The 24,043-nt window shown below is 53.0% G+C and overlaps 1 protein-coding gene across 4 annotated transcripts in view; it reads right to left on the reverse strand.

Moving 5' to 3' along the window:
* Positions 1-24,043, reverse strand: part of kmt2d (lysine (K)-specific methyltransferase 2D) — a 35,344-nt gene that overhangs the window by 6,684 nt on the left and 4,617 nt on the right. Inside the window, exons 2-50 of one of the 4 annotated variants that reach the window (XM_028993132.1) lie at positions 22,975-23,146; positions 22,815-22,897; positions 22,306-22,399; positions 21,158-21,354; positions 20,973-21,079; positions 20,729-20,891; positions 20,467-20,638; positions 20,250-20,364; positions 19,067-19,248; positions 18,849-18,979; positions 18,486-18,767; positions 16,972-17,750; positions 16,781-16,891; positions 16,583-16,696; positions 16,392-16,496; positions 16,131-16,312; positions 15,871-16,035; positions 15,672-15,781; positions 15,556-15,591; positions 15,225-15,413; positions 14,958-15,137; positions 14,351-14,473; positions 13,891-14,021; positions 13,678-13,813; positions 13,512-13,601; positions 13,329-13,403; positions 13,103-13,246; positions 12,916-13,000; positions 12,506-12,744; positions 12,345-12,418; positions 12,213-12,263; positions 10,124-11,752; positions 9,852-10,019; positions 9,704-9,771; positions 7,933-9,620; positions 7,266-7,389; positions 7,098-7,185; positions 6,937-7,003; positions 6,619-6,851; positions 3,629-6,541; positions 3,412-3,549; positions 2,926-3,090; positions 2,699-2,846; positions 2,522-2,603; positions 2,257-2,432; positions 2,013-2,137; positions 1,772-1,901; positions 1,492-1,625; positions 16-1,354 (exon numbers count right to left, since the gene is read on the reverse strand). In XM_028993132.1, the coding sequence (XP_028848965.1) occupies positions 16-1,354; positions 1,492-1,625; positions 1,772-1,901; positions 2,013-2,137; positions 2,257-2,432; positions 2,522-2,603; positions 2,699-2,846; positions 2,926-3,090; positions 3,412-3,549; positions 3,629-6,541; positions 6,619-6,851; positions 6,937-7,003; positions 7,098-7,185; positions 7,266-7,389; positions 7,933-9,620; positions 9,704-9,771; positions 9,852-10,019; positions 10,124-11,752; positions 12,213-12,263; positions 12,345-12,418; positions 12,506-12,744; positions 12,916-13,000; positions 13,103-13,246; positions 13,329-13,403; positions 13,512-13,601; positions 13,678-13,813; positions 13,891-14,021; positions 14,351-14,473; positions 14,958-15,137; positions 15,225-15,413; positions 15,556-15,591; positions 15,672-15,781; positions 15,871-16,035; positions 16,131-16,312; positions 16,392-16,496; positions 16,583-16,696; positions 16,781-16,891; positions 16,972-17,750; positions 18,486-18,767; positions 18,849-18,979; positions 19,067-19,248; positions 20,250-20,364; positions 20,467-20,638; positions 20,729-20,891; positions 20,973-21,079; positions 21,158-21,354; positions 22,306-22,399; positions 22,815-22,863 (14,026 nt within the window). In that variant the 5' untranslated portion in view covers positions 22,864-22,897; positions 22,975-23,146. Of the gene's footprint in view, positions 1-15; positions 1,355-1,491; positions 1,626-1,771; positions 1,902-2,012; positions 2,138-2,256; positions 2,433-2,521; positions 2,604-2,698; positions 2,847-2,925; positions 3,091-3,411; positions 3,550-3,628; positions 6,542-6,618; positions 6,852-6,936; positions 7,004-7,097; positions 7,186-7,265; positions 7,390-7,932; positions 9,621-9,703; positions 9,772-9,851; positions 10,020-10,123; positions 11,753-12,212; positions 12,264-12,344; positions 12,419-12,505; positions 12,745-12,915; positions 13,001-13,102; positions 13,247-13,328; positions 13,404-13,511; positions 13,602-13,677; positions 13,814-13,890; positions 14,022-14,350; positions 14,474-14,957; positions 15,138-15,224; positions 15,414-15,555; positions 15,592-15,671; positions 15,782-15,870; positions 16,036-16,130; positions 16,313-16,391; positions 16,497-16,582; positions 16,697-16,780; positions 16,892-16,971; positions 17,751-18,485; positions 18,768-18,848; positions 18,980-19,066; positions 19,249-20,249; positions 20,365-20,466; positions 20,639-20,728; positions 20,892-20,972; positions 21,080-21,157; positions 21,355-22,305; positions 22,400-22,814; positions 22,898-22,974; positions 23,864-24,043 lie in introns of those variants that run through there. The other 3 variants (XM_028993131.1, XM_028993130.1, XM_028993133.1) reach the window with 3 other exon arrangements.

Genomic DNA, 24,043 nt, shown 5'->3' on the forward strand with positions numbered 1-24,043 from the left:
AAGATCATCCTTTACCGTCTGGACTGACGTCCCGGAAGTGAAGATCTTCCTGGCCTTGCTCCAGCACGCGCACCTCGAACTGCGGCCTGCCGTCAGCCTCGCCGATGCGGCAGCGGTACCGGCACCTGCGGTTGGGCACCCGGGTGCTCCAGTAGATCCGGGTGGCCTCGTAGCCCACGGGGAAGATGGCGGTGGGCGAGTGGAACGCGGCCATCTGCGAGGGCAGGAGTTGCCCGACGGCGTTGAAGATGAGGCCGCCGACGCGGAACATGTGGACGCGGTCGCTGCGCTGCAGGATGCTGGCGATCTGCTTGACCTCGTCGCGCTCGATGTAGACGCGGCGGAAGACGGCGAAGTTGCTCAGCTCCTCCTCGCTGGGGCCCTTCAGCTTGTGCTGCGTGCACAGCATGGTCTTGTCCTTGAAGAACATGCAGCGCGCCCGGATGGCGCAGGCGAAGTGGTAGACGTTGGGGCAGCGGAGGCGGTTGCAGCTGTTGGTGGCGCCGGTCTTCTGGCAGGAGGCGCAGCGGGTGCGAAGGCCACGCCGCAGCGCCACCTCCACGTTCATCAGCGCGCCGCCCTGCGTCTCGTACACCTCCGTGGACCACAGGGCACAGTTCAGGTGCACCCAAAGGTCCACGTCGATGTTGAGCAGCCGGGCCGGCCCGTCGGTGGCGCCGTCGCCTTCCTCGTGGCAGAAGCAGCACTTGCGCCTGTCCCGGGGCAGCTTGTCGGGGCGCAGCGTGATGCGGAGGCGGTCCATCAGCTCCGAGACCTCGCGGCTGTTCTCCCTCTTGGAGCCGCCCTTGCGAATGGTGATGACCAGCTGCAGCCGCTTCCAGCGGGCGCCGCGCCACTTCTTCACCTTGGGCCTCAGGTCGAGCTCCTCCCCCAGGAACGGCCGACACCGCTGCTTGACCTGCTTGGGTGACAGGGTGGAGGACAGGGTGGGCGAGTGCTGGCGGGCAGGGGAGGCCATCGTGACCGGAGCCTCGTTGGTCGCCACCGCTTCGTCGCTGGTGACGGGCACCGCGGCAGAGATCTGCAAGTCGGCCTCCGGCAGGGGTTCCACTTTGACCTGAGGCTTGGTGGGACTGCAGCTGGTGGCCGACGGAGTGTCAGGATTGGGCGTGCTCTCCGACTGAGGGAGAGGAGGAGGTGGTGGAGCATTTACAGGCTCACTGACCGCCTCGATGCAGGAAGTGGGCTCCGGGTCGGGTGGAGCTGGGGATGGAGACGGAGACTGGGGTGGAGACGCCTGTACCGGTATGATGGGAAGGTGACGCACGTCTAGGTCTGAGACGTTGGTGGTATAGCAGTGTTGAACGGGTCGATCATCTTGATTGGAGCACTCCTGTGAAAAGTCCACAGGCGACATTAACTTAAAAAAAAAAAAAAAAAGCAAACCAATTTTCAAACAAACCAAAAAAAAAATCTAAAAAAAAAAAAAAAAAAAAAACACTACATGCAAAGGTGAGAACAATAATTCACCTGCTTGATTAGAGACAAGATGTCTACCTGCTTCTTCAAAGTGCATCCTGGCAAGGAGACGTCAAACTGTCTCAGCCACTGTGCGTCCTGGTTTCCAGATCCATCCAAGGGGACCGGCTTCATGCACTGCCCTCCTGATGAAGAATTCACTCATCAGACGTTTTTCCATCAAAATTTACTTTCATTATTATTTTACTCCACTGAACTGACAATTCTAACTTAACCTCTTGCCACCCAAATGATATTTCCATTCATAAAACAATATGTCAAAAAAGGTCACCTGGGTTAGACGAATCGAGAGCTTTGCCTCCTTCTGATATCCCTGGGTTCTGGGGAAAGGCCACCTCGTAGGAGGTCGGCATCCGCATGTGTAAAAGCTGGGACATGGCCACCATGACAGAATTCAGATTCTGTGGGGGGATTGTGACTAATTAGACTCAAATCGAACCTGAATGATACCAACAGCGTGTTATCAGCATAATGGAGATATGTTGTGTTGTTATATTAAAGTTATTCGGTACCTTTGCTGCTGCAGCAGAAAGCGTCAGAGTGACTGAAACCTCATTGCTCTTGGTTTGGTCCCAGGTGCCAGCTGTTGAGATGGTTTTCCCATCTGATGCTTCAAATGGCTTTGTTTCAGGAAAAACTGGACCATAAAAAAAAAAAAAAAAAAAAAAAAAAAAAAGATTCATTTTTTTTATGTTTTTGTATGTAAACACATCAAGGGGATAAAAAAAGGGGAAAAAAAGATGATTTGGACATTACCAGGAATGGAGCTTCTGGGAATCATCGGGATGATTGGCGATATGGTTCTTTCGTTCTCTTCCTCCTTGGGCTCCAGCAGTGCAGGAAACCGAGAAATGTCATCCCCTATGTGACTTTCAGGCGAGGACGCAGGAACTATGCTGTCTGGTGCATCGCTGTCGTCGTCACTTTCCATTCTGTAGACAAATTTTTTTTTTTTTTTTTAAATCGAGGCCCCAAATTTAACAAAGATCTTATTTGACTGGTTAACAAAAGGTCTGGTAACCTGATGTCTTCATTCTGATTATGAGGAGGGGTGGGAAGTGCCGCTAGGATGTCAACGCTTTTGACCTCCTCTGCCACAGATTCTGTGTGGGGGGTGGAGAAAGGATGTCAGTGACCCGAATTGCCCCATTGTCAAGTTTGAAACTCTGCCGGTGAGACACATCAGTGGAGATGTTACCCATGGTGTCTTCTGAGGCCTCAGTGTCCTTCTGACTTTCTGAAAGCTCCTCCACTGCAGTAACCCCATTCAGTAGCTTGTGCTGCACAGAGGGTGGCGGTGTAGGTGGCAAGGATGATGGAGGCGTTGGTGGATTACTGAGGTTATTCTGGAAAGAAAAAGCAGGTTTAATCTGAGCTCACAAACATGCACTGCCCATGCAAATTCATTCACAACATAAGGGGCACCTTGGTGAGTAACTGAGAATAGTAATCCGGGATGTTGTCAAGCACTGCATTTCCGAACGATCCTTTCAACTGAGCCTTGCCATTGGCAGGGCTGCTGCCGAAAGGTGCAAACAAGTCCAGGCTGGCTGTTATCGACGGCTCCATTAAAGGAAGAAGGGAAAGGCCCTGGAATATGATGAAACAATAGGAGAAAAATTAAAATCGGATCAGAAGCAAACACGTTTATTCCTAATCTCAGGACAGCAGATTATCACCCACATATTAAGACTACCGTGCCTTGATAGTAGCATTAGGTAAGTGAATGTGAAAATGTGGCGGCCTCCAGTGGTCACAGATAATAAAAGTTAAAAGTTGTTGTCTAAGAGTATATTTTAGAAGACTAATAGCTGAATTATAATTTAATTGTGGACTAAAATTGGCCAAAATTCCTTTCAAGTGTGAGGAAGAACTCAGAGCTCACTGAGCTGAAAAATGAGTTATACTTACTTGTTTCATTAAGGCTTCTGTGCTTTTACCAACTTCTTCCTTCTTCGTCTTCTTCCTCGAGTTCGGCGCACGTTCCCCAGCTTTGTTGGGGCGCTTGGATTTGGAAACTGGAGGTCTCTTGGTAATTGACTGCAGGTCCTGTAACATTGAACACAAAGAATTCATTTCAATGCCAAGTTGAAGGGCAGTTCCAGTAGTCAAGACCAAAGGTGCCAACCTCCATGTTGCGCGGCGTTCCCTGTAGCTTCTGCTCCAGCATTGCGAGCTTGCTGTTGATGTGTCCATTGATCTCATTGTGAATGCCTTCAGATGGCCTCTGGGAGGAAAGCTGCAGATTCTTGGTGCGAAGGAGCTTCTGCAGCAGCTGCTGGCTGGTCTCAGTCCTGGGCTGGGAACCGGGGTCTCCAGCCGTACTTCCCGGCGCGCCACCAAACGCATCTGCGTTGGTAACTGGCTCGCCCGACGCTTCTCGTTTAACTGGGCCAGCGTGGGACACGCCACCCCTCTCCGTGTCACACTGGACCTCCCTGGGCTCCTGCTTAATGTTCTGTAGGGTGCTGTTGCACAGAGCGTCGCCACTTCCAAAAGCTGGCTGGGAAAACTGCTGAAGGTGCTGTGGATTTCCTGTCTGAGGCGAAGGCCCATTGGGTGGCATGGAAGTGTTCTGTTTTACCTCGCATGCAGAGCCCGGAAATTCTGGCTTGAGACCATGACACAGATCCGGGGGGGTCCTTCCTGCAGGAGACTGTAAGGGAGAGGCAGTAGGCGCCACGCCGTGGCTAAATGGACTGTTGAGCTGAGCCCCGCCCTCACCCTTAGTAGGAGGAGTCATGCTGACTAAAAGAGATGGCGTGCCAGGATCAGATTTGCATGGCGGCAGAGGGCTTGAGCCAGGTTCTTGTTTCTGTATTGCGGAACCGGGCGATCCTGCGTGAGAGGGTGATGCCTGGAAAGGACTCACGGTGGTCGCCATTTGGGTCTGAGGATACTGTTGGCTTTGCATGCCAATCAGCTGGCTCCCTGGCAGTCTCTGCTGACCTGACGGGTCTCCGGGAGAACCCCCTGGGCCAAGCGACTGGTGAGGAGACATGGGCCTAATCATGCGCCCCTGCACCATCATAGCTCGCTGCAGTGGTACCTGGCCTCTCATCATCTGATGCTGCTGCTGCTGAAGTGACTGCTGTTGCATCATCTGCTGCTGAGCTGTGAGCCCGTATTGTGGAGACGACCCTTGTTGCATAGGCTGTTGCTGCTGCAACGGTCCCATAAGACTCTGTTGAACCGAGGCTTGGCCCATAAGCACTTGCTGCTGTGGAGAGCCCATTTGACCTTGCTTACCTTGCATCCCATAATGGAGCTGCTGCTGAGCTTCAAGGCCAGACATCCGCTGTGGAATGGGATGACCTTGTCCTTGCAGGCCCTGTGGGCGTATCTGGCCTTGGGCTTGTCCTGGAGCAGCAGACATCCGTAGCATTTGACCTTGCTGAAGCTGCCGGTGAGCGATCATCTGCTGGATGTGCTGAATTTGCTGCTGTGGGGTTAAGTGACGCAGCTGGGGATTCTGGGCAATGATGGCCTGAATGTTTATGGGGGCACGCATTTGCCCGGCAGGAGCCATGGGCCTGGGTCCCATCATTTGCTGCTGGCCTCTCATCCTCTGACCCACCATGGCTTGCTTCTGCTGTTGAGCGAGGAGAGCCTGCTGCTGTGCGGTGACGTGTGTGGTCACCCCAGGCTGGCTCTGTGCCATCCCATCAGACTGCTGTCCCATTACGTCCGGCTGTTGTAGCATTATATTCTGGGGTATCTGCTGCTGCTGCTGCTGCTGCTGCTGCTGGGCGATGTAACACATCTGCTGACCTTCTTGCTTAACAGTGACTTGTCCAGACTTAGAGGCTGGAAGCTGTTGCTGAGCAACAGATTCCTGGTTGTTTAAGTAGCCCTGGTGTTGCTGTGTTTGAGCTTGTTGGGGCTGTTGACCTGTATAAGCATGGACCTGCTGCTGTTGCCCAACAGCCCCCTGTGTTTCTCCACTAGGTATCTGAATGGGTGTTGATGGCCCTCCTTGCTGAGGTGGAGTTTTAGGGCTGAGAATTGCTCCCTCTTTGGATGCCGATGCATCCTGATTAAGACCTGGAATCCCTTGTTGCGAACCCTCTGCACTGCCTGGGGTCTGGCTTCTTGTTGGTGGGGTCTCTAGAACCCTCTGCGGCTCAGAAGGGCCGACGGGTGCCGCTTGTTGCTGCACCTGCACCTGGCCATGGGCCTTGCCTTGTTGCTGCTGAGAAAGCAGCACCCGCTGAGCCAAAACGCTCTGCTGTTGAGGAGTGAGCTGACCTTGCGCTGGACGAAGAACGTGCTGTGGTCCGACTGGTCCCTGCTGGCCAATCACAACCTGGGGCCGCTGCTGCTGCGCCATCTGTGGGTTTCCAATCATGCCTGGCAACATTGTCTGAGTCTGTGGCATTTGCTGGGGGGTCATGAGATTCTGCTGTGGCACTGTTTGGCTTCCCATTAATGCCCCCGGAGCCAGACCCTGCTGGTTTGGTTGGTTATTCATTAGTCCTTGTGGCACAGAGGGCTGCTGCTGAGCAATGAGAGAATTGCTCATCACACCCTGTGCTTGGGCAACCATGCCACCTGGCTGCTGACCAATCATACCTGGTTGCTGACCTTGTTGTGGCACTGCATGCTGCCCCATCATCATCTGTTGTTGTTGTTGCTGCTGCTGCTGGAGTTTCTGCACCATCTGCATCCTATGCTGAAGCTGACGTTCCTGTAGAAGTCTTGGGTCTGATCCTTGGAGTCCGGGGCCCTGTGGAAAGAATCCTCCAGGAGCCCCAGGCGGCACAGCTCCAGGAACTCCAGGGTGAGGTGGCTGAGCACCCATGAAAGGCTGCACCTGGGGCATCCTCACCGGCATGCCTTGTTGAGGCATGCACCCAGGAGGCTGGCCCATTATTGGTGCGGTTTGCTGGCCCATCATCATCTGCCCTGGCATCTTGGACATCAAGCGAGGATCTTGGTTGGAAGGGCCTGAGGCCAAGAGTCCAGTGCCTTGCTGGTGTTGTTGCTGTTTGCTTCGATACTCTGCGATCAGGTTTGTGTGCTCCTTCTGTTGTTTTCGAACCTGAACAAAGACCAAAACATTAAGCTAAACTGTTTCCCCAAATCCAGAGAACCGTGTGCTCCATAAAGAAGTCTCACCTGATCAAGCTGTTTCTGAATCTTACTTTGCTCCTCAGTGACCAGCTTGAGCTTTTCCGCATCAGCCTCTGCAAACTCGCGGCCTGCCTTCTTTGCGGTGCGCTGCTTTGCACACAGCGCCTTGCGAGACTTCCGATGAGCACCGATCTGCTCCTCGAGGAACTTCAGCTGCATTTGCAACAGTTGCTGAGTGTGCAGGAGCCACTCCTCATACTGATGTTGCTCTGCATCATCTAGACGTGAAGGAACACAGAGGAATTGGGAGTTTATCCATATTCACAGAGTATTCAAAACAAAAATCTATTTGTTTCAACATACTTATTATGCCTTGAACAAATTGGGGTGGGTTCGGCCTGGTCTGGGTCTGGTCAGTCGCCTCACCTTCCTGAGATACACAGACGTCTACCAGTTCAATTCACCATATCCGCATACATTTACCATAAATAGCAAACAAATACTAGTCTGGAGAACTTGTAAACCTTGGATGGGCCTGCTGAAACTTGACCCTGCGGGTCTACACTTTCCGACGCTGAAACCAGCCTCTGCGCCAAGAGAGATACCTGTTGCCTAAATCAGAGAGAAACCAGACTAAAACACTTCCCAATGACACACACAAAACCAAATACAAAAGTGCAGCAATTAAGTACCTGTTGATTCCAGGAGGACCACCCATTGGGTCTTGAGCCAATACCCTCTTGATGCCCTTCAGTGCCACCATCTTTGCTTTGGCAATGGGGTCCAAAATGTCATCAGTAGGATACTTTTCAAGATCTGCAAAAGGAGGTGTGCTTGGCGTAAACAATGCTAAAGTGACTTAATTAAATGTGTCCTCTGCATTTAACCTATCACTTTGGTGAGCAGTGGGCATCCAGGGAGCAGTGTGTGGGGGCGGTACTTTTCTCCGTAGCACCTCATTTGCACCTTGGCAGTTCAGGATTCGAACCCACAACTTTATGATTATGGGTCTGTTTCCTTACCCACTAGGCCAACGGCTGCCCCATGGGTGCTCAATCTACATTTACAGCATTTATCAGACGCCCTTATCCAGAGCGACTTACAATCAGTAGTTACAGGGACAGTCCCCCCTGGAGCAACTTATGGTTAAGTGTCTTGCTCAGGGACACAATGGGATTCGAACCTGGGTCTCCTGGTTCATAGTTGAGTGTGTTGCCCACTAGGCTACTACCACCCAAGTGGTAATGACTGAATGACTGAAACATACACCCCTTACTCCCTAAGTAAAGTCAAAAGCAGTCTCTCAATGAATCCAATTACCAAAGAAAGATCATCTTTAGAAACAAAAAACATATGTACCTTTGTCTGGAAAGATGTTATTCCCCACACCAGGTTTAATCATTTGCTGAGCTTGCTGGGGTAGATGCGGACTGAGCCCTGGGTGAATGCCACCTGGGTGTCCGACCCTAATCATGCCCGGCTGCTGTGGAAGCGTAGCCATGGTTGTGTCGAGAGGTCTTTGCTGCGGTAGGTGTTGTGCCATAAGATGTGGTGGCCTCTGCAAAATTGCAGGCTGGCCCACAATTCCCTGGGCTGGAGGCCGCAGGTGCGGTGGGAGGAGAATCTGGTTGGCCCCTTGGGGCTGCTGCTGATGGAGAGGAGCACTCATCCCGCCCTGCTGAAGCGCATTGAGCTGCTGCTGCTTTTGAAGCTCCTTCTTCTCATGCTCAAGCAGGTCCTGAATAAGAAGGGGCAACTCACTGGCTTCTAGTGAACTCTCAACCTTGTCAAGATCCACTGCAGGTGAGTGCTGACCTCCTCCATCCGGCAGCCCCAAAGGATCATCGCTGAGGTTTGGATGTGGTGCGGCAGATGGGAAAGACAGCGGGTCCACCTGCGTGGAAAGCGGAAAAGGAATGGCCCCTAGACGGACTGTGCTGAGCGAAGCTGTGGGGTTTTCTGCTGGAGCAGGTCTACCACCAGACACTCCGACCTCTTCTTTCACCACGACCTGAGCCGCCTGCTGCGGAGTTAAGCCCTTGTTCTCCTGTTTCATACAAGCTAGTCGTGATGCCTCTGAAACACGATCTGAAGCCGCCCCTGCGTTGTTGGAATTAGAGCTCCCCGTTTTAAGCAATGGAGCAGTCGCCAAACGTCCAGTATTTGTTTTTTCTTCCACCTTAATGTCTGCTGTAGCAGAGGACGCAGGTCCTTCACCCTCAGCTTCCACTAGTCGGAGCTGATCAGAAAAAACATCCTTGGGATCGCCTTGATCAAGCTCAGGGTCTGTGTACGCCAGCAAGTCAAACTCATCGCTGTTAAGCAAATCATCCAAATGAGGGTCAGCAGTCTCCAGGTTGTCCAGGTTGCCCAATGCATCATCCCCCTTATCTAGGTCTAGTGTTGCAAGATCATCCTCGTCCTCGACGCCGGTCTCCCCTGCTGAATCCCCAAGTACTTTGGGAGCAAAGGGATCTTCCAAGTCAGATTCAGGTAGATCTGCAGAGTCCAGTGCTGGGGCTTGCTGCTCCCCTATAACACTACCAGGTGGGACTTGGTGCTGAGCACTGGATTGGCTTGGGACAGGAGCGGCCATCTGTGGCGGGGCGTCCCCGCCCGGCTGTGGCAGTAATAAACCCAAAGTCCCCTGTGCCTGAGCTGCAGGCACAGGCTGTTGGACAAAAGAAGGTGCGATTTCTTGTTGGGGAACAAAGAGGCGAGGGCGTGGATGAGGACCGCGTGGCATAAACTGAGAGCCCGGGGGGATTCTTTGAGTGTTGTGCCTCAACTCTATAAACTGAGGAGGGGGTCCAGGCTGCACAGTCTCCCCTCCTGTACCAGGCAGCATTCCCAGAGGGTTGGGCATGCTCTGAATGCCTTGCATGGATAGTGGATTGTTGACTGGAGTAGCTATATGATGCCTGGGACCAACAACTTCCAGGTTAGAAGGCTGAGGGAACCTCCGAGGTCCAGCAGCCTGTGCCTGCCACTGAGGTGGAAATGGAGGGCGAGGAAACATCCCCTGCGGATTAGCAGGCCCGGGTTGTCTACATTGAGAAATAACAATTTATTAGCACGTTATATGGCATTACAGTTCCGCAAATGAGACTGATACAACATTTTATTTTACCTAAGTGCATTGGGGTCAATCATTCTTTGAGGCCCTGGTAGAACTGTCTGAGCTGCAACTACTCGATCCTAAAGTAGCACAGAAAAACCTAGAATGAGAAACAAAAGCCCAAAAAAGCCCAAATCATAGGTATGACTAATATCTGTACCTGTGGGTATGGAGGAGGGGCTCGCTGATTCTTGTCCTGTTGATAAGGTGCCATCTCACCAGCAGGCCATGACTGAGCAGCAGGGTTACCTGCAGCTCCAGCTTCCTTCTCTTGGCGTGAGTTTCGCTGCATTTTTTGTCTGATCAAAAACTCCCTCAACCGCTGTTTCTGTAAGGCGGAACACAAAAAAAAAAAAAAAAAAAAAACACGTTAGAAGCTGAAACACTTGACAAAAATTTTTAAATTATGCACCTGTTTAAAAAAACATTTACCTGTCTGTGCTTTTCTAGTTCAGATGGGCTGAGTCCAACTAACGATGGGTCCTGACTAACAGACATGTCTGGCAAATCCTGGGAGTTTGGCATAGGCAAGGGCTCTTGAGGCCGCGCAGAGATGGAATCTTGGGCAGCAGGAGGCATAGGCATTCTAAGGTGAAAATCGCTAGCTATGGGGTGGGGTTGGGGCTGCTGTAGTTGAGTCTGTGACTGCTGAGGTTCTGCAAAAGGCATTCTCATTTGCTGCTGGCCCATTGCTGGCACTGTGTTAGCACTCAGACCAAAGCCGGGCACGCCGGGTGGCTTCCCAGAGAGAGGGTCCCCAACAACTGGTGAAGAGGAAGCCACAGGTGTTTGCTGGCCCGGATGAGGTGACCCTCGGAAGGTGGAACTGCCTTCTGGGGCGGCAGAGTTGGGACGAGGAGGCTTGTGCAGGGACGTGAAGGGGTCTCTGGACTGGGGGCGGGAAGGAGGCCGTGAGTAGGGATCAGGAGACTGGAAGCGAGGGGTTGCCGGCGAATGGACAGAATACGCCTCACTGGACAGTGCGCCAGGAGTGAGCGGAGACTGAGAGCTGCCCTGAGATTGTGGGCTAGAGGGCACTCTGGTATGTGGCTCCTGCTGGGTCACTGGAAGCCTCTGTGGTAACGGCGAGCAGCTATCCCCAGGCTGAGGTCGTGGCGTGTGAGGAGCTTCTGAAAAGGTAGACGAAGGAGACTGACGGTAGCCCTCTGATGCATGGTTAGGAGATGCAACTGGGGGAAGAACAGTGCCAGGTGGGTTCCCAGGGTCTCCCTGGTTACTTCTTGGCGTCAGGGGCGCTTTAAAGAGTCCATCACCTGAGTCCAACATGGCCCCAGGGGAACTGGTGCCAAGGTCTTGGCGACCAGTGGAAGAGGAGCGGGGAGAGGGCGCACTCATGTCAGCCCTGAACTGCCCCACCCCAGCAGGGGAGGAGGTCACCGTTGATTGGGAGGGGGAGGAGCCATATTCATGGCGCCCTGCTCCCTGCTGGCTGCGTAAAGAGTCCCCAGGATGAGTGCTGTGTGGTGGGGAGAAAAGGGGGGAGTCCCCTGGCCCAACAGCACGGGACCGGGGGCTCTCAGGTGGACATAAAGGTTCCTGAGGTGCTGATTGGGGCAAATGGCCCTGCTGCTGTGGTCTAAAGTAGGGGTCAACCTGCTGGGCCCTCCGTGCATTCCCAGAGGTTGCTAGCTGCAGTTCCAGAGGGCCAAGACTGGCTGGCCTTCCCTGAGGAGGTGGAGGAGGACCCTGTGGCCCAGAAAGTGAGTAACCTGAGGAGGAGGCCGGCAAAGGGCTAGAGGAAGCTTGAGAGAACGGAGTGGAGGGCTGCAAGTGAGGGGACTGAGGAGGCATCTTGGGGAAAGGGTCCATGCGAACATCTGCTGCTGAGCCTGGCGTTTTCAACGGACCATCAGGGAAAAAGGCGGAGGAAGACGCAGAGTCTGGAGCAAATGGGAAGGGACTCTCAGCAGAGCTGGGTTGGGAAGGGGTGGAGAGAGATCCAGACGATGGAGGAATTTGCAGATGCAGGACCGGTCGCTCCCCTTTGACACGGGCAACACCTTCAGTCTTCAGTGGCCTGCACACCTGACTCTCTGCTTGCTGAAAGAGAGAACAGAATCATATATAGCTGCAAGAAATAGGGAATTTCCTGCAGAAATAGATACATCTGAGCACAGGTTAAGTACTAAACATCATTAAGTCTTAAAAAGTAGTAATGAGTGGAATAAAAAATGGTGGTCTATGACCAAAGCCAGTCAGTCAAGCTTTTCATTTCAAAAATTGGTTAGCATTAAAGGCACCACAGTAAATTAGTAGATAAATTAAGCATTAAAAAACTAATTGCTAATGTATGGGTGTTTTTGTTGCCCAAAGTGTATTTCATCAAATATCTGAATATCACTAAGGGGAAAAAAACTGTGGGTTTCGACTCTATATCTAAAGTGGTGGCCTTTGGGGCAGTGATGGCCTAGTGGTTAAGGAAGCACTTGGGAGACGGTGGTGAACTGTTTTGATACATGCCCGGATGGAAAGAAAAAAAAACAAAAAAAAAAACACATACTTTTTGAGCCTTACTGATGCGCTGAGCAGCTCTATTGTCTTTGGCCTTTTGCTGCAGAAAAGGGAAAAGATAAACGTATTAGCCATATTAGATGTATTACAAGCCAGTGTCCTGGTATGAGTAAACGCGTACCAGATATGGAACTTTGTCAGCAGCAGACACTTTCCTCCAGATCTTCATTATCTGTTTACATCGGCTTGACCAATCTGGCAAGGAAAAAAAAAAAAAAAAAAAAGCTCAACACTGGATTCAGTCTATTGAATGACTGCACTGAACGCTAACTGCACACCCACCAGGGTAGTCCTGTTTGAGGCTAGGGAAGTTGATGTTGGCATAGAGCACAGGCGAAATAGTGGACAGGTCTCCCAGCTCCTCGTCCTTCTCCCACCGTTGGAGGCTCCGCTGGTTGTAAGACAGGCCATCGCCCTCCTGTTCAGTCGGGGTTGGAGGTGTGGAGGGGGTGGCTGGAGTAGAAGGGGTGGCCCATGGGCTCTCATCTCCCTGATCTGGGCTAAACAGGCCTCCTCGATCACTGCAGGAAAAGTGCAGTATTAATATTTAAAACCACTATAATCACATTTTATTCATGAAAACACCACACACACACACACACACACACCATCATGTGGCCAAGCTCTTAAGTACACACTGGATGTGACTGACACTAGGGAATCTCAAACTCAAACTTAAATAAGAAACATACCGCATATCAAAGAAGGGAGGCTGGGAGAGAGCAGGAAAGGAGTCCATCATTCCAGCTGAGGGTAAAGACCCAGAGAGGGATGCACCTACGTGAGCAATAGCGGTGATCAAACCTCAGTTCCACTTCAGAACAATGGAGAAATCCTAAGTTACAATGTCTACGCAGCTATAAACCTGGTTTCCTGTACCTGGGAGAACACTGCTCTGCGGAAGTCCACTACGATCGCCCTCCTGGATGGGCCTCATTCCTACCAGGGATGCCCCTTCAGACCCGCCCAGGACCTTCCGGAAAAACTGCTCAGAGTCCTGGCTCTCGCTTCCATGTGGAAGGCCTGGAACAAACATGCAAATGATCATGCCTTCTTGAAGGTACTAGAGAATTCCCGTAACACAACTCCACGGAACAGTTCAAACCTTCACGCTTCTCAGCCTCCAGGCTTTGAGCTTCAGTTAAGGGCTGGTCTTTGAGACAGGACTGCCCAGAAGTGTCTGCAGAAAATTCATACATCAAAAAATTTAGGTGAAAGTAAAGCTGTGAAGTTCCTCTGAGATCAGACTGAACCTTTCACAAAACATAGGTCTTTCCCTCAAACATACCTAATCTAACTCCATGAAGTTTTGGTCCATCCCCTCCTTCCTGTTTGAGTTGGAAAGAGGCTCCCATAACAGTTTCCTTTGGGTCTGTTCCTACAGAAAACACCCCACATTAACATACTAAAATTTCTAACTTTAAATGTTGGGTCAGAATTGAGAATGAGCCAACCTGGCCCATAGGCAGCTGGTCTGAGGCCAGGCACTGGCAGGGGAGAGCGTTGTAGGCCCAGAGCGTGTCTCTGAGCTGGAGGTAGCAGGAGAGCTTTCTTGCTGATGTCCAACAATGTCTTCCCAAAAAAAGCCTCCTACATGGTAGAAGATGTTTTAATAAGTAAGGTAAAAACAGAGATGCGCTCGCGTCAACCGAGATGAGCTGCTCTACCTGCAAGTAAGCAGGAAACATGTCCTCCAGTTTGCTCTTCTTCCTGCCTCGCCTCTTCTTTGCCTGTTCACCTTCCCCATCTGCCAACTTCATATCCGATGGTCCATCCAGAGGTGTGTCAGGATGGGGACCTGGCCACAAAAAAAAAAAAAAAAAAGTTTTACATTCTTAACCCTTCTAGACTAGTTCTCTAAACCCACACTTAGAATTGGGAGCATTTATTTAAGAGTCAAGCTACAGATTTCACTAAACTATATTTTATAATAGGGGTCAACTGATGACCCCAAGCAATGTATTTAAAGGAGGGCAGCAAGCGAACCACAAGTCAAACTATAAAAACAACCTTGAAAACCCCCTTTAATAGGTGTTGAGACAGAGCGAATATTACTTATTTTAATAATTAGCAAAAAAAAGTCTGAGAATATTTGTGTGTGCATTCCAAAAACATTAAGACTCTTGCCTTCTTCCAGCTTTGATTCAGCCGGCAGTCCATCAGCCGTCCCCTCTCCAGACATCGCATGGATCTGGCCCTTCCTCATCCTCGCATGGCATTTCCTCTGTCTGACCATAAACCCTCCAATCCCTACAGGTGGAAAAGTCAAACAAATAACACAATTCAATTCCAAGTCAATCACACTTCTGTGAAATCAAACTGTCCACTTAGAAAGCAACACTGACAATAAATTTCACATGCTGCTGTACAAATGGAATAGACAACAGGTGTAAATTACAGGAAATTAGCAAGACCAGTCCAGGTCTGGGAGGAGATCCCTCAAGAGACCATCCGCCACCTCAGTTGGATCAGCCTGTAGTGTGTTTTTGCATTTTCGTTATGAGTGTGACTTCAAATCCAGACTTCCATTGGTGGATCAAATCCATTTCCATCAATAATTTTTGTGTGATTTTGTTGTCGGCACATTCAACTATGTAAAGAACAAGGTATTTAATATGAATATTTAATTCATTCAGATCTAGGATGTCTTATTTTTGTGTTCCCTTTATTTTTTTAGCAATGTATAACAACTACAATATGACACAGATAAGCAGAATATTAAAGCACATCAGACCTGGTCGATATGGTTTTCTCTTTCTTTTCTTCCCATCCTCGGTCTCCTCTACTCCTCCTTTAAGACCTTCACAGTCCCCCTCAGCTGCTCCATCGGCTCCATCTTTTTCTCCTCCACCCTCACGATCTGGGCTTCCATGGGGCTCCAGCTTTGTCTCACACTCCATTGGCTCAGAGCCACCTACGTTTAAAAACACGGACTCGGTTTTGATCTGTATGAACAACCAGAATGGTGTGTGGGAACCATAAAAACGACAGTAGAACTGACCTTTGCCCTCCTCTCCGTCACCCTCTCCGTCCTTCAGCTCCAGGCCGTCTGGGCCACCATAGCCACAGACGGTGCCCAGGCGGGAGCGGCGCTGCCTGCGTTTATGAAGGGGTGACATGGAGATGCTGCGCAGCAAGGACATGCCTGATTCTGTCAGCCAGACGCCCTCCAGGCGATAGAACTGGGGCTCTGAGCGGAAAAAAAAAAGAAGCACAAGGCGGTCAGGGCGGTTCACAAACCCTGCCAAACGCACCATTTCTACATTACTCTTATGTGCATGACAGAAAATATGTATATACTGTTAAATTTAAACATGCAAAAAAATACATACCTGGTTCTTTTAGTTTAAATGCAGACATGGGAGATTCTATTAGAAAAAGCAGAAAGGAAGTCGGTCATGACGCACTAATGAGAACCACTCCACACGGATGATGGGTTCCCACTCACCTATACTTCTGGGGACATATGGTGAGCAAGAAGTGCAGGCAAAGCCTTCATCAGATGCCTGCTCCACCTCGTCCTCAGTGTAGAGACTCTCGCACACGGCATGTACCCATCTGCACGCACCCGCAAAAACACAGAGCTGTCGACCTACGGCATCAGGCAACGTGCAATCTAAAAACGACCACCAATCACGCGTCGGTACCTGTCACAGTGCTGGCACTTCACCATGAGGTCCTCCTCCATGAAGTTCTCGTGACAGACGGGGCACGTGACCATGCTGGCGCAGGGGCCGCAGTGGGTGTAGCTGTTCTGCCACTCGCAGTGGAACCCCGGCGAGCTGTTGCCGCAATGCATGCAGCACACGCACCTGCAGAGGCGAGGGGGGGACAGCACACGCTCACCGTACGGCTACAACCCGCCACCGCGGGCATTCAGAAACGTAAACGGCGCATGGCCTGGTACCATTTGCACTTCCAGCCGCCTTTGGGCACCGTGTGCAGCGGCGGGTCCAGGCAGTACGTGTGGTAGCTGACGTCGCAGTCGTCGCAGAGCAGCAGCCGCGACGGGTCCGAGGCCTTCCCGCACACCTCGCAGACGATGCACTCCAGGCAGCGCCAGCCTTTCCGCAGCATCATCTTGGTGATCTGCGCAGAGCGAGGGGGGGGGGGGGTCAGACCTGGACGGGGCGCCGCCGCGGCCCGGCGGGACGGCCCGTCTCGTTACCTTGCTGTTGACGCAGTACGGGTGGTAGCACTGGGCGCACTGGGCGCACGCCAGCAGCTGGCCCTCCACGCCGCGACCGAAGCTGCCGCAGACCACGCACATGTCCTGCGGAGGAGAGCCGGGCTCGTTAAACGTCCCCCCCGTCTCGCGGGACAAACGGGTACGGGGAGAGGGGGCGACGGGTTTCCAACCTGGAGCAGGACGAATTTGTCGGTGTTGGAGAACAGCACCACCGTGTTCTGCATGGTGTCGTCCTCCTCGTCCTCGTCCTCTTTGCTCAGTCCGGTGTCTGTGTTCATGCTCAGCTGCAGAAAGGACAAAAAAGGCCAACGTTAAACTAGCCATGAGCGCGGCGAAACAAGAACCGCAGAACGTCGCCGACACCGTACCAGGAAGGCGTCGATGCAAGACGCCATGGCTTTCAGACGCGAGCGGCCGCGGCCCCTCCCACCTCCGCCCCCGCGGGGGCGCCGTTTCCCCGGGAAACCGCTTCCTCGGCCCTGAGGAGCGGGACAGCGGCGTTAGGGCGGTCTGGCGGCGCCTCGGCGGCGACCGGCCGGTCCCCCCCCCCACACCTCACCTGTTTGACGCGCGAGCGGCCCGGCGAGCCCCGCCTCTTGGCCTTCTCCCCGTCGGCCTTGAGCGGGTCGAAGGGCAGCGAGTCGTCGGTCTCGGTGAGCAGCGAGTCGGAGCGCGAGCGGCTGGCCGGGACCACGCTGAGGTCCATGGAGAGCATGTGGGAGTCAGCAGGGGAGCCCAGGCCACTGCTGCTCTCGTCGCATCGGCTGGCGTTGGACGCCTCGTCCAGGGGAAGCTCTTGTTTGATCTGCAGGGCCTCGTCGTCCTCCTCCAGCTTTACCTTGACCAAGTCCGCCTCGTCCTCCTCGCCCCCGTGGGTCTCCTCCTCGACAGCAGATAAGTACTCCAGCCCCTCTTCTTCCTCCTCCTCTTCCTCCTCCGATGGGACAACGCGATTCTCCACAGGAGGATCCACATCTGGAGTGACTGTGGCTTCCTTTGCATCACTTTGCAGTTCTACTGTTGAATTCTTGGTGCCACTCTCGTCAACGTCCATGGCAACAGGCTCCTCCTCCTGTGATTCGGAGGCGGGAGCAGGAGGAGCCCGAGTGGAAGGATCAGCAGTGGTCCCACCATCTGCTGGTTTCTCAACCTCCTCCTGCACCACAGGGACCGTCTCCTCCGGCGCGAGGGCGACCTGCACCTCTGTCTCGTGGACTGATGCAGAACCCGTCATGCTTGCCTGGACGGGGCTGTCCGGACTCTCCCGGGTCGGCCGGCTCTGCCGTGTGCTTTCATCGGCACGTGCTGCTACTTCTTCTTCAGCAGATCCACTTCCATCTATTACAAAGAATGACAATTAATACCTCCACGGACACAACAGACAACGGTCAGGAATTTCTTTTTTTTTTTTTTGCTTTTGAAGTGAAGTGATTTGTCACTTGTGACGCACAGCACACGGTGCGCACAGTGAAATGTATCCTCTGCATTTCACCCATCACCCTGAGTAAGCAGCGCATGGGGACGGCGCTTTCAGAATCAGGATCCGAACCGGCAACCTTCTGATTACGGGGCCGCTTCCTTAACCACTAGGCCACCACTACCGGTCTTGTTGGTCCCCAACAGGACCAGCCATGGTGCAGAATTACAGCCTCTTTGATCTAGTCCCACAGTGAGGTTTCCCAGGACGCGCGGTTTCACCATCTGTAGCGTTAAAATGCTAATGAGGAGGGAGGCGGGACGAGGAGGAGAACGACCTATAGACGTTGAGCGGGCAAACGCAGCAATATCAACACCGTTCACCAACCACAATGTTTGGTGCAATTAGGAAGTCATGCGTGCCGTGCACGTTTGAGAGCAATGCCGATCGGTGGAGATCATTTTCGCTCTGGGCGGAAATAGCAAATTCCAGATCAGATCTGAGGTGCCTGCAGCTGCAGGACCATAGACCGGCTCATCTCACAGTCACATTTTCACGGCAGGGGACCTTTAACACAATATATATAATGCTGGTACATGAAGACATAAGCGGCTACAGGGGAAGGTAGAACGTCTTAAAATAGTGGCCTATTTTACCTGGGACTCCAGGTATCAGGGTCAGCTGCTCTGCGGGGACTTCACTTTCCGGATGGGACTTGGCGAGGCTCTCGCTTTTCCGGGCTGAGTCTGCAGGGACCTCGCTCTCTGGGCGAGGCTCTGTGCGGACCTCATTTCCCAGCGAGGCCTCAGCAGGGACCCCGCCGGCAAGGGGGCCGCCTGCGGGGCCCGTGCTGTCTTCGCTGGGCCGGCTGGAGTCCTCAGACGGTTCCGGACGATGCTCTTCCTGTGTGCCGGGTCCGACCTGCGCTGTTCCGGTGCCTGCGTTCGAAAAAGATCAATCAGGCCGACCACCCGGTGGAAAATTAACCGGAGCGAGACGGAAATCAAGTCCCAACGTACCCAACTCCATGGGCACCTGCTCGGCATTTCCAGCCTCGGCCAGCTCCTCCACCACCACATCCCGGCAGAGCGCGCAGACGCACTTCTCCTCCGAGCCGTCCGGCAGAGCAGCACACTCGCTGTGCACCCATCTGGAGGGTGGACACGGGCGAAAGGGTGAATCACCACGCGCGGCGCCACAAGCGCAACATGTGCCGAGCCCCAAACAAATAACCCACCTGTGGCACGTGCCGCAGCAGTGCGGCAGGGGAGCGGGCGGGTCGCCGGACTTGCCGCACACGCCGCAGACGGAGGCGCGCCGCTGCTGGCAGCCCTCGCAGACGGAGTACGTCTCGAACCACTGCGCCGAGCCGGGCAGGGCCGGCCCTCGCGCGCCGCAGTCGGCGCAGACGCGGCACCGCTGCGCCGCAGAGAGATAAAGAGGTCAGTCACATGGTCAACACAGCTGGCAGGCGGAGAAATGGCTTAAAACTGGCCGAAGGGAGGACATGCACATCGCGGTTAATATTTCACTCGTTTCATGACAAAACCGAATTTAAGAACGGGTGGAATGTAGAGATTATAATTCTCAGATCGGAACAAAAGCGATTTTCACAATACTGACAAATTTCACTACTCATATAGTGGTGAGTCGAACACTTACACTGAACTAACTAACTAACTAAGTAAGTAAATAAATGTTAATTCCCTGCATGTTCTATTCCTGACAAGTTGGGCCTTGTCAGGGCTCTTAGTTTTGTAACTCAAAATCTAATGAAACTGAATGAGAATTGCTGGTGTCGCTTTGGATAAAAACGGCTGCAAAGTAAAGTAAAGATAAAAAAAACAAACACAACGAACATGGTAAAACACAGTGGTTCCCAACCTTTTTCCCCCTGAAGATCCCCTAGCCCGTGGCCAGGACGCCCCGACGCCCCCCCCGTTATCACGCTGCAGGGCTTATAGGGTTAGTGCTGTAACGGACCCTAAAACGTTAGACCCAACCCGACCGTCGTGCTCTTTGGTGCATTTTAAATGAACGGCGGTAACGTGGTTCCGTGTTGTTACTGCATCATTTCGGCCGAGAATCGCCAATCAGATGAACGCTTTGTTAAAAAAAAAAAAAAAAAAAAAGCATTTCGGAAAATGCGAGACACTTTTACCGATTACCGAAACCAATTTACAAGCAGCGAATCATACGAAGGCGTGTGTGTTCGCTAACCGATCCTCAAACGCATAAGTTCGACCCCGAGTACGAACCCGACCCGTCTCAGGCCGGGATTTAAAGCTCCGGTCTGTACGGCACACGGGGGGTGCGTCACTGGGATTTTTATACGTCCTCAATGAAAATTCCCGTGTCGGGAACCACTGCCGGGAACGATCGGATTATTGGCGAGAAGAAATCCAGAGAGCTTCCCTCACCCGGCACTTCCAGGAGTCGGGAGGCACGGCGTCCATGGCCGGCTGCAGGCAGAACGTGTGGTAGCCCTTGTCACATGCGTCACACACCAGCATCTTGGAGTCCTCCCCTGGTTGCCTGGCGACCGTTTAAGAAGCACAACTCAGTGGACAATAAAAATAAATGAATACATATTTTTTTTTAAAAATGGCTTCCGGTTGGTCGCCGCGGGGCACCCACCTGCAGGTCTGGCACACTTTACACTCCGGGCACTGCCAGCCCGACCGCTGCAGAGGCGTGGCGCCGATCTCCAGGCACACGGCGTGGTAGTGCTGGCCGCAGCCCGTGCAGTAGAGCAGGCCCGAGAGGTCGCCGCCGGCGTCGCACACCGCGCACCGCGCCTCCTCGCCGGCTGCCGCATGGAGGAGAGCGATAACGGTGAACTGGGCGCGCGGAACGTCCCGGAGGGGGGAGGGGCTACGGCCACTCGGCGGCAACTTACCGATCTCTTCCGCCATGGCTATGTGTTCTGGACAGAGGAGCGTCAGCTGCTTCATGGACTGGAAGGAGCCGCTGGCAGCCGAGCAGGGGAAGTGGTAGAACCGTGGACAGCCCTCCGCCCGGCACCGGATGCTGGCGCCCAGCCGCTTGCAATAGTCACAGAGCTGCCGTGCCGGAGGACGAGTCAACGGGAGGCCAAAAAAAAAAGGCGAAGGAAGAGCGGGCGGAGGCGTGAGGGGACTTACCCGTTGTGTCCCTGAGATGACCGCCTTGTCGACATCCTGCAGCTCCCCTCCCGTCCGCTTCACGCCCTCCGACCACACGGCGCACCAGTGGTGCACCCAGCACCTCCCTGCGTAAGGGGGCGCGGCGTTACTCGCCATCCCGGCACAAGCACCCAGAAATCCGGGCGGCAGGGGAGGGGACCTACCTGTCTCGTCGAAGACCGAGGCCAGGCAGGCGGAGTCGGAGAAGCCGATGGAAGACAGGTCATCGCTTCCACCCTCCGGCGGCGAGGGGAGGCGGGGCTCCGGGGCGGGTCGGTCGGGGAAGGGCCCGAAGCGCCGCAGCTCCCGCTGGCCGTGCAGGCTGCGCTCCGCGCAGTTGCAGAGCGCGCAGACCTTCCCACTGCCACGCAAAACCAGACATCAGCACACCGCACGTCATCCTGCTAAGACACTGGCCTGCTGCATTCTGGGAAACGAATTCCACGTACAAAATCTCTCACCGCCCTACGACTCCTAACACATTCAGGACATTAATATTCAAAATACGCTTGCGTTCATACTATAAATCTGTGGGAGGGCTTTAAAAGGTCCCGTGATGTTAATATTTTTTTTTTTGCTTTGGTCCCCTAATTACAGCCACTTTGATCATGTCCCACAGTGAGGTTTCCAGGACATCCAATCACCGAGTGACTGCACATTTAGAAGCCGTGACGGTGGGTGGAGATAATGTTAGCATCATAATGGACATGTATTGCGGACCATGACACTGGACTACACTCTGGACTTCTCCAAACCTACAACTGTAGGACTTGTCCAATAAGAGAGAAAAAAAACTAAATCATCACCAGCCCTGCACTGACACCATTTGCAGGCTCACTCTACCCTGGAAGGGGGTCCCTCTCTGTATCACTCCTTCGCAACGTTTCTTCCTTTCTTTTTTCTCCCTCCTTTTTTTTTGTGTGGAATTTTTCCTTGTGTGCAGAAGGGTCACGTGTGGGGAGTGTCAACTGTGGCGCTTGTCAAAGACCATTGAGGCGTACTGTATGTGATTATGGGCTATATAAGAAACAAATGTTGTTGTTGTTTTAGGGGAGGGGCGGGAGAAATGGGAGGTAACCTTTCCCCTTATGATGTCATAAGTGGACAAATTGCAGATCTCTGAAGGATGAGACAGAATACCAAAGCTCTCTTTACATAGACAAGCTAAGGGAACTCGTATTAATGTTAAATAATCTCACAAAGTATTTGTGAGATTATTTTTAACCAGTCACAAGAACAAAAAATGCACAGCCATCAAACCTAAAGCCGATTTTTTACTAAGAAAAACATCAGACTGAATAACTTCTCTCACAGGGGTGTACTGGAAGCATCCGCAGTAGTGTCAAGGGGGGCATCTGCCTCCGCTTCAGGATGGATGCTCGGTGATGGGGGAGTACCTTCATCAGCTTTACAAAAAAAAAAAAACGATGGCCCAAGTTAGATGTTAAACAGGCACGATAAACAGCGGGACAAACAAGGCCGCACTGACAGAACAATATTAGCACCAGTGGTGGCCCTAGCGGTTAAGGAAGCGGCCCCATAATCAGAAGGTTGCCGGTTCGAATACCGATCCGCCAAGGTGCCACTGAGCAAAGCACCGTCCCCACACACTGCTCCCCGGGCGCCTGTCATGGCTGCCCACTGCTCACTCAGGGTGATGGTTAAATGCAGAGTACAAAATTGACAGTGTGCACCGTGTGCTGTGCTGCTGTGCATCACAAGTGACAAAATCACTTCACTTTTTTTTTTCTTTTTTACAACATGGCAACACCGCGGAACGTCCGGACAAACGAACTTGGGCGAACGGACCGGCTCACCCACCTGGCGTCTCGGCATCATTTTCTTCACAGTTTGACTTCTGCTCGTCCATCCCTTCTCCTCAGGCCGACCTCCGCCGCAGGGACCTGAAAACATCGCAGACGGCGAAATCAGTCGGACCTCGCAGCCGCTCTGCCCCGACGCGATTTCCGCGCACACGCACCATCCCAGGGCGCGTCGGTCCGCTTTAAACGCGCCGCCGAGGGTCCGTCGGCGTGCGGGAGAGCCGCGGCCCCGCCGGTCCGCCGGGGGAGATCGCTCCGCGGGCTCCGATCCTGCTATCGCTAGCGCGCCGCGCAGCTAGCCGACAAACTCTTTGCATAAACGGCGAGTGTCTTAAAAAAAAGAAAAAAGAAAGGGGGGGTTCGGAGAGAAAGGTATCTTGACGCGTCGCCGTGTCCCGCGCGTCAGAGAACCGAATCCGAGCGACGGACGCGGCGGAGCGGTGACGTTTATCCCGCGCGTCGCAGGCGGCCGGGGTCTTGTTTTTCGCGAAATAAAACGGCGTTAATACCGACATACACAAAGGAAAAGCCCGAACTTCCGGGTGCAGCACTTCCTGTAGCAGCGAAGAGCGTCCGGGCGGGACTCCCGAACCCGTGACCCGGGGTTCCGGGGGGGGGGAAAGAGAAGGTGACGCCGCGCGGCGGTTTCGCGACCTCGACCCGCAGATACGAACGTAAATGGACGTGCAATTCACGAAACACGTCCGGTCAGGTCGGGAGTATTTTAAACGTGGGAAAAACACGTGGACAGATCAAGGTCGATACGGAAATCCGTGTTACATACAGTATATAACATATAGGATTTTTTTTAATAGTTGTAAAAACTCGTCCGGAATCATTAGTTTTATTGCCACCAGTTTCCTCTCCGGACGTCTTTCCAGCGCGGGTTCGGTTTGTATTTACACTCGCCGTCCTCCGCCCGTGTAAAGCGGCGACAAACGCCATTACAGCCTAATTAACGAACCATCTTGTTCGTCACGGGCCACCGACGCGCCGCGACGCGGGCATTTTGGTCGCCAAATCGCGATTTATTAACGACGTTTTAAACGTCGGACAACCACGATTCTACTTCTTTGCCGTTTATTCACATTTGACATTTACCAGACGCCCTTATCCAGGGCGACTTACAATCAGTAGTGACAGGGACAGTCCCCCCCCCGGAGACACTCAGGGTTAAGTGTCCTGCTCAGGGACACGTAGTAAGTGGGATTTGAACCTGGGCCTTCC

This window comes from Denticeps clupeoides, chromosome 10, assembly GCF_900700375.1.
Source record: "Denticeps clupeoides chromosome 10, fDenClu1.1, whole genome shotgun sequence".
NCBI lineage: Eukaryota > Metazoa > Chordata > Actinopteri > Clupeiformes > Denticipitidae > Denticeps > Denticeps clupeoides.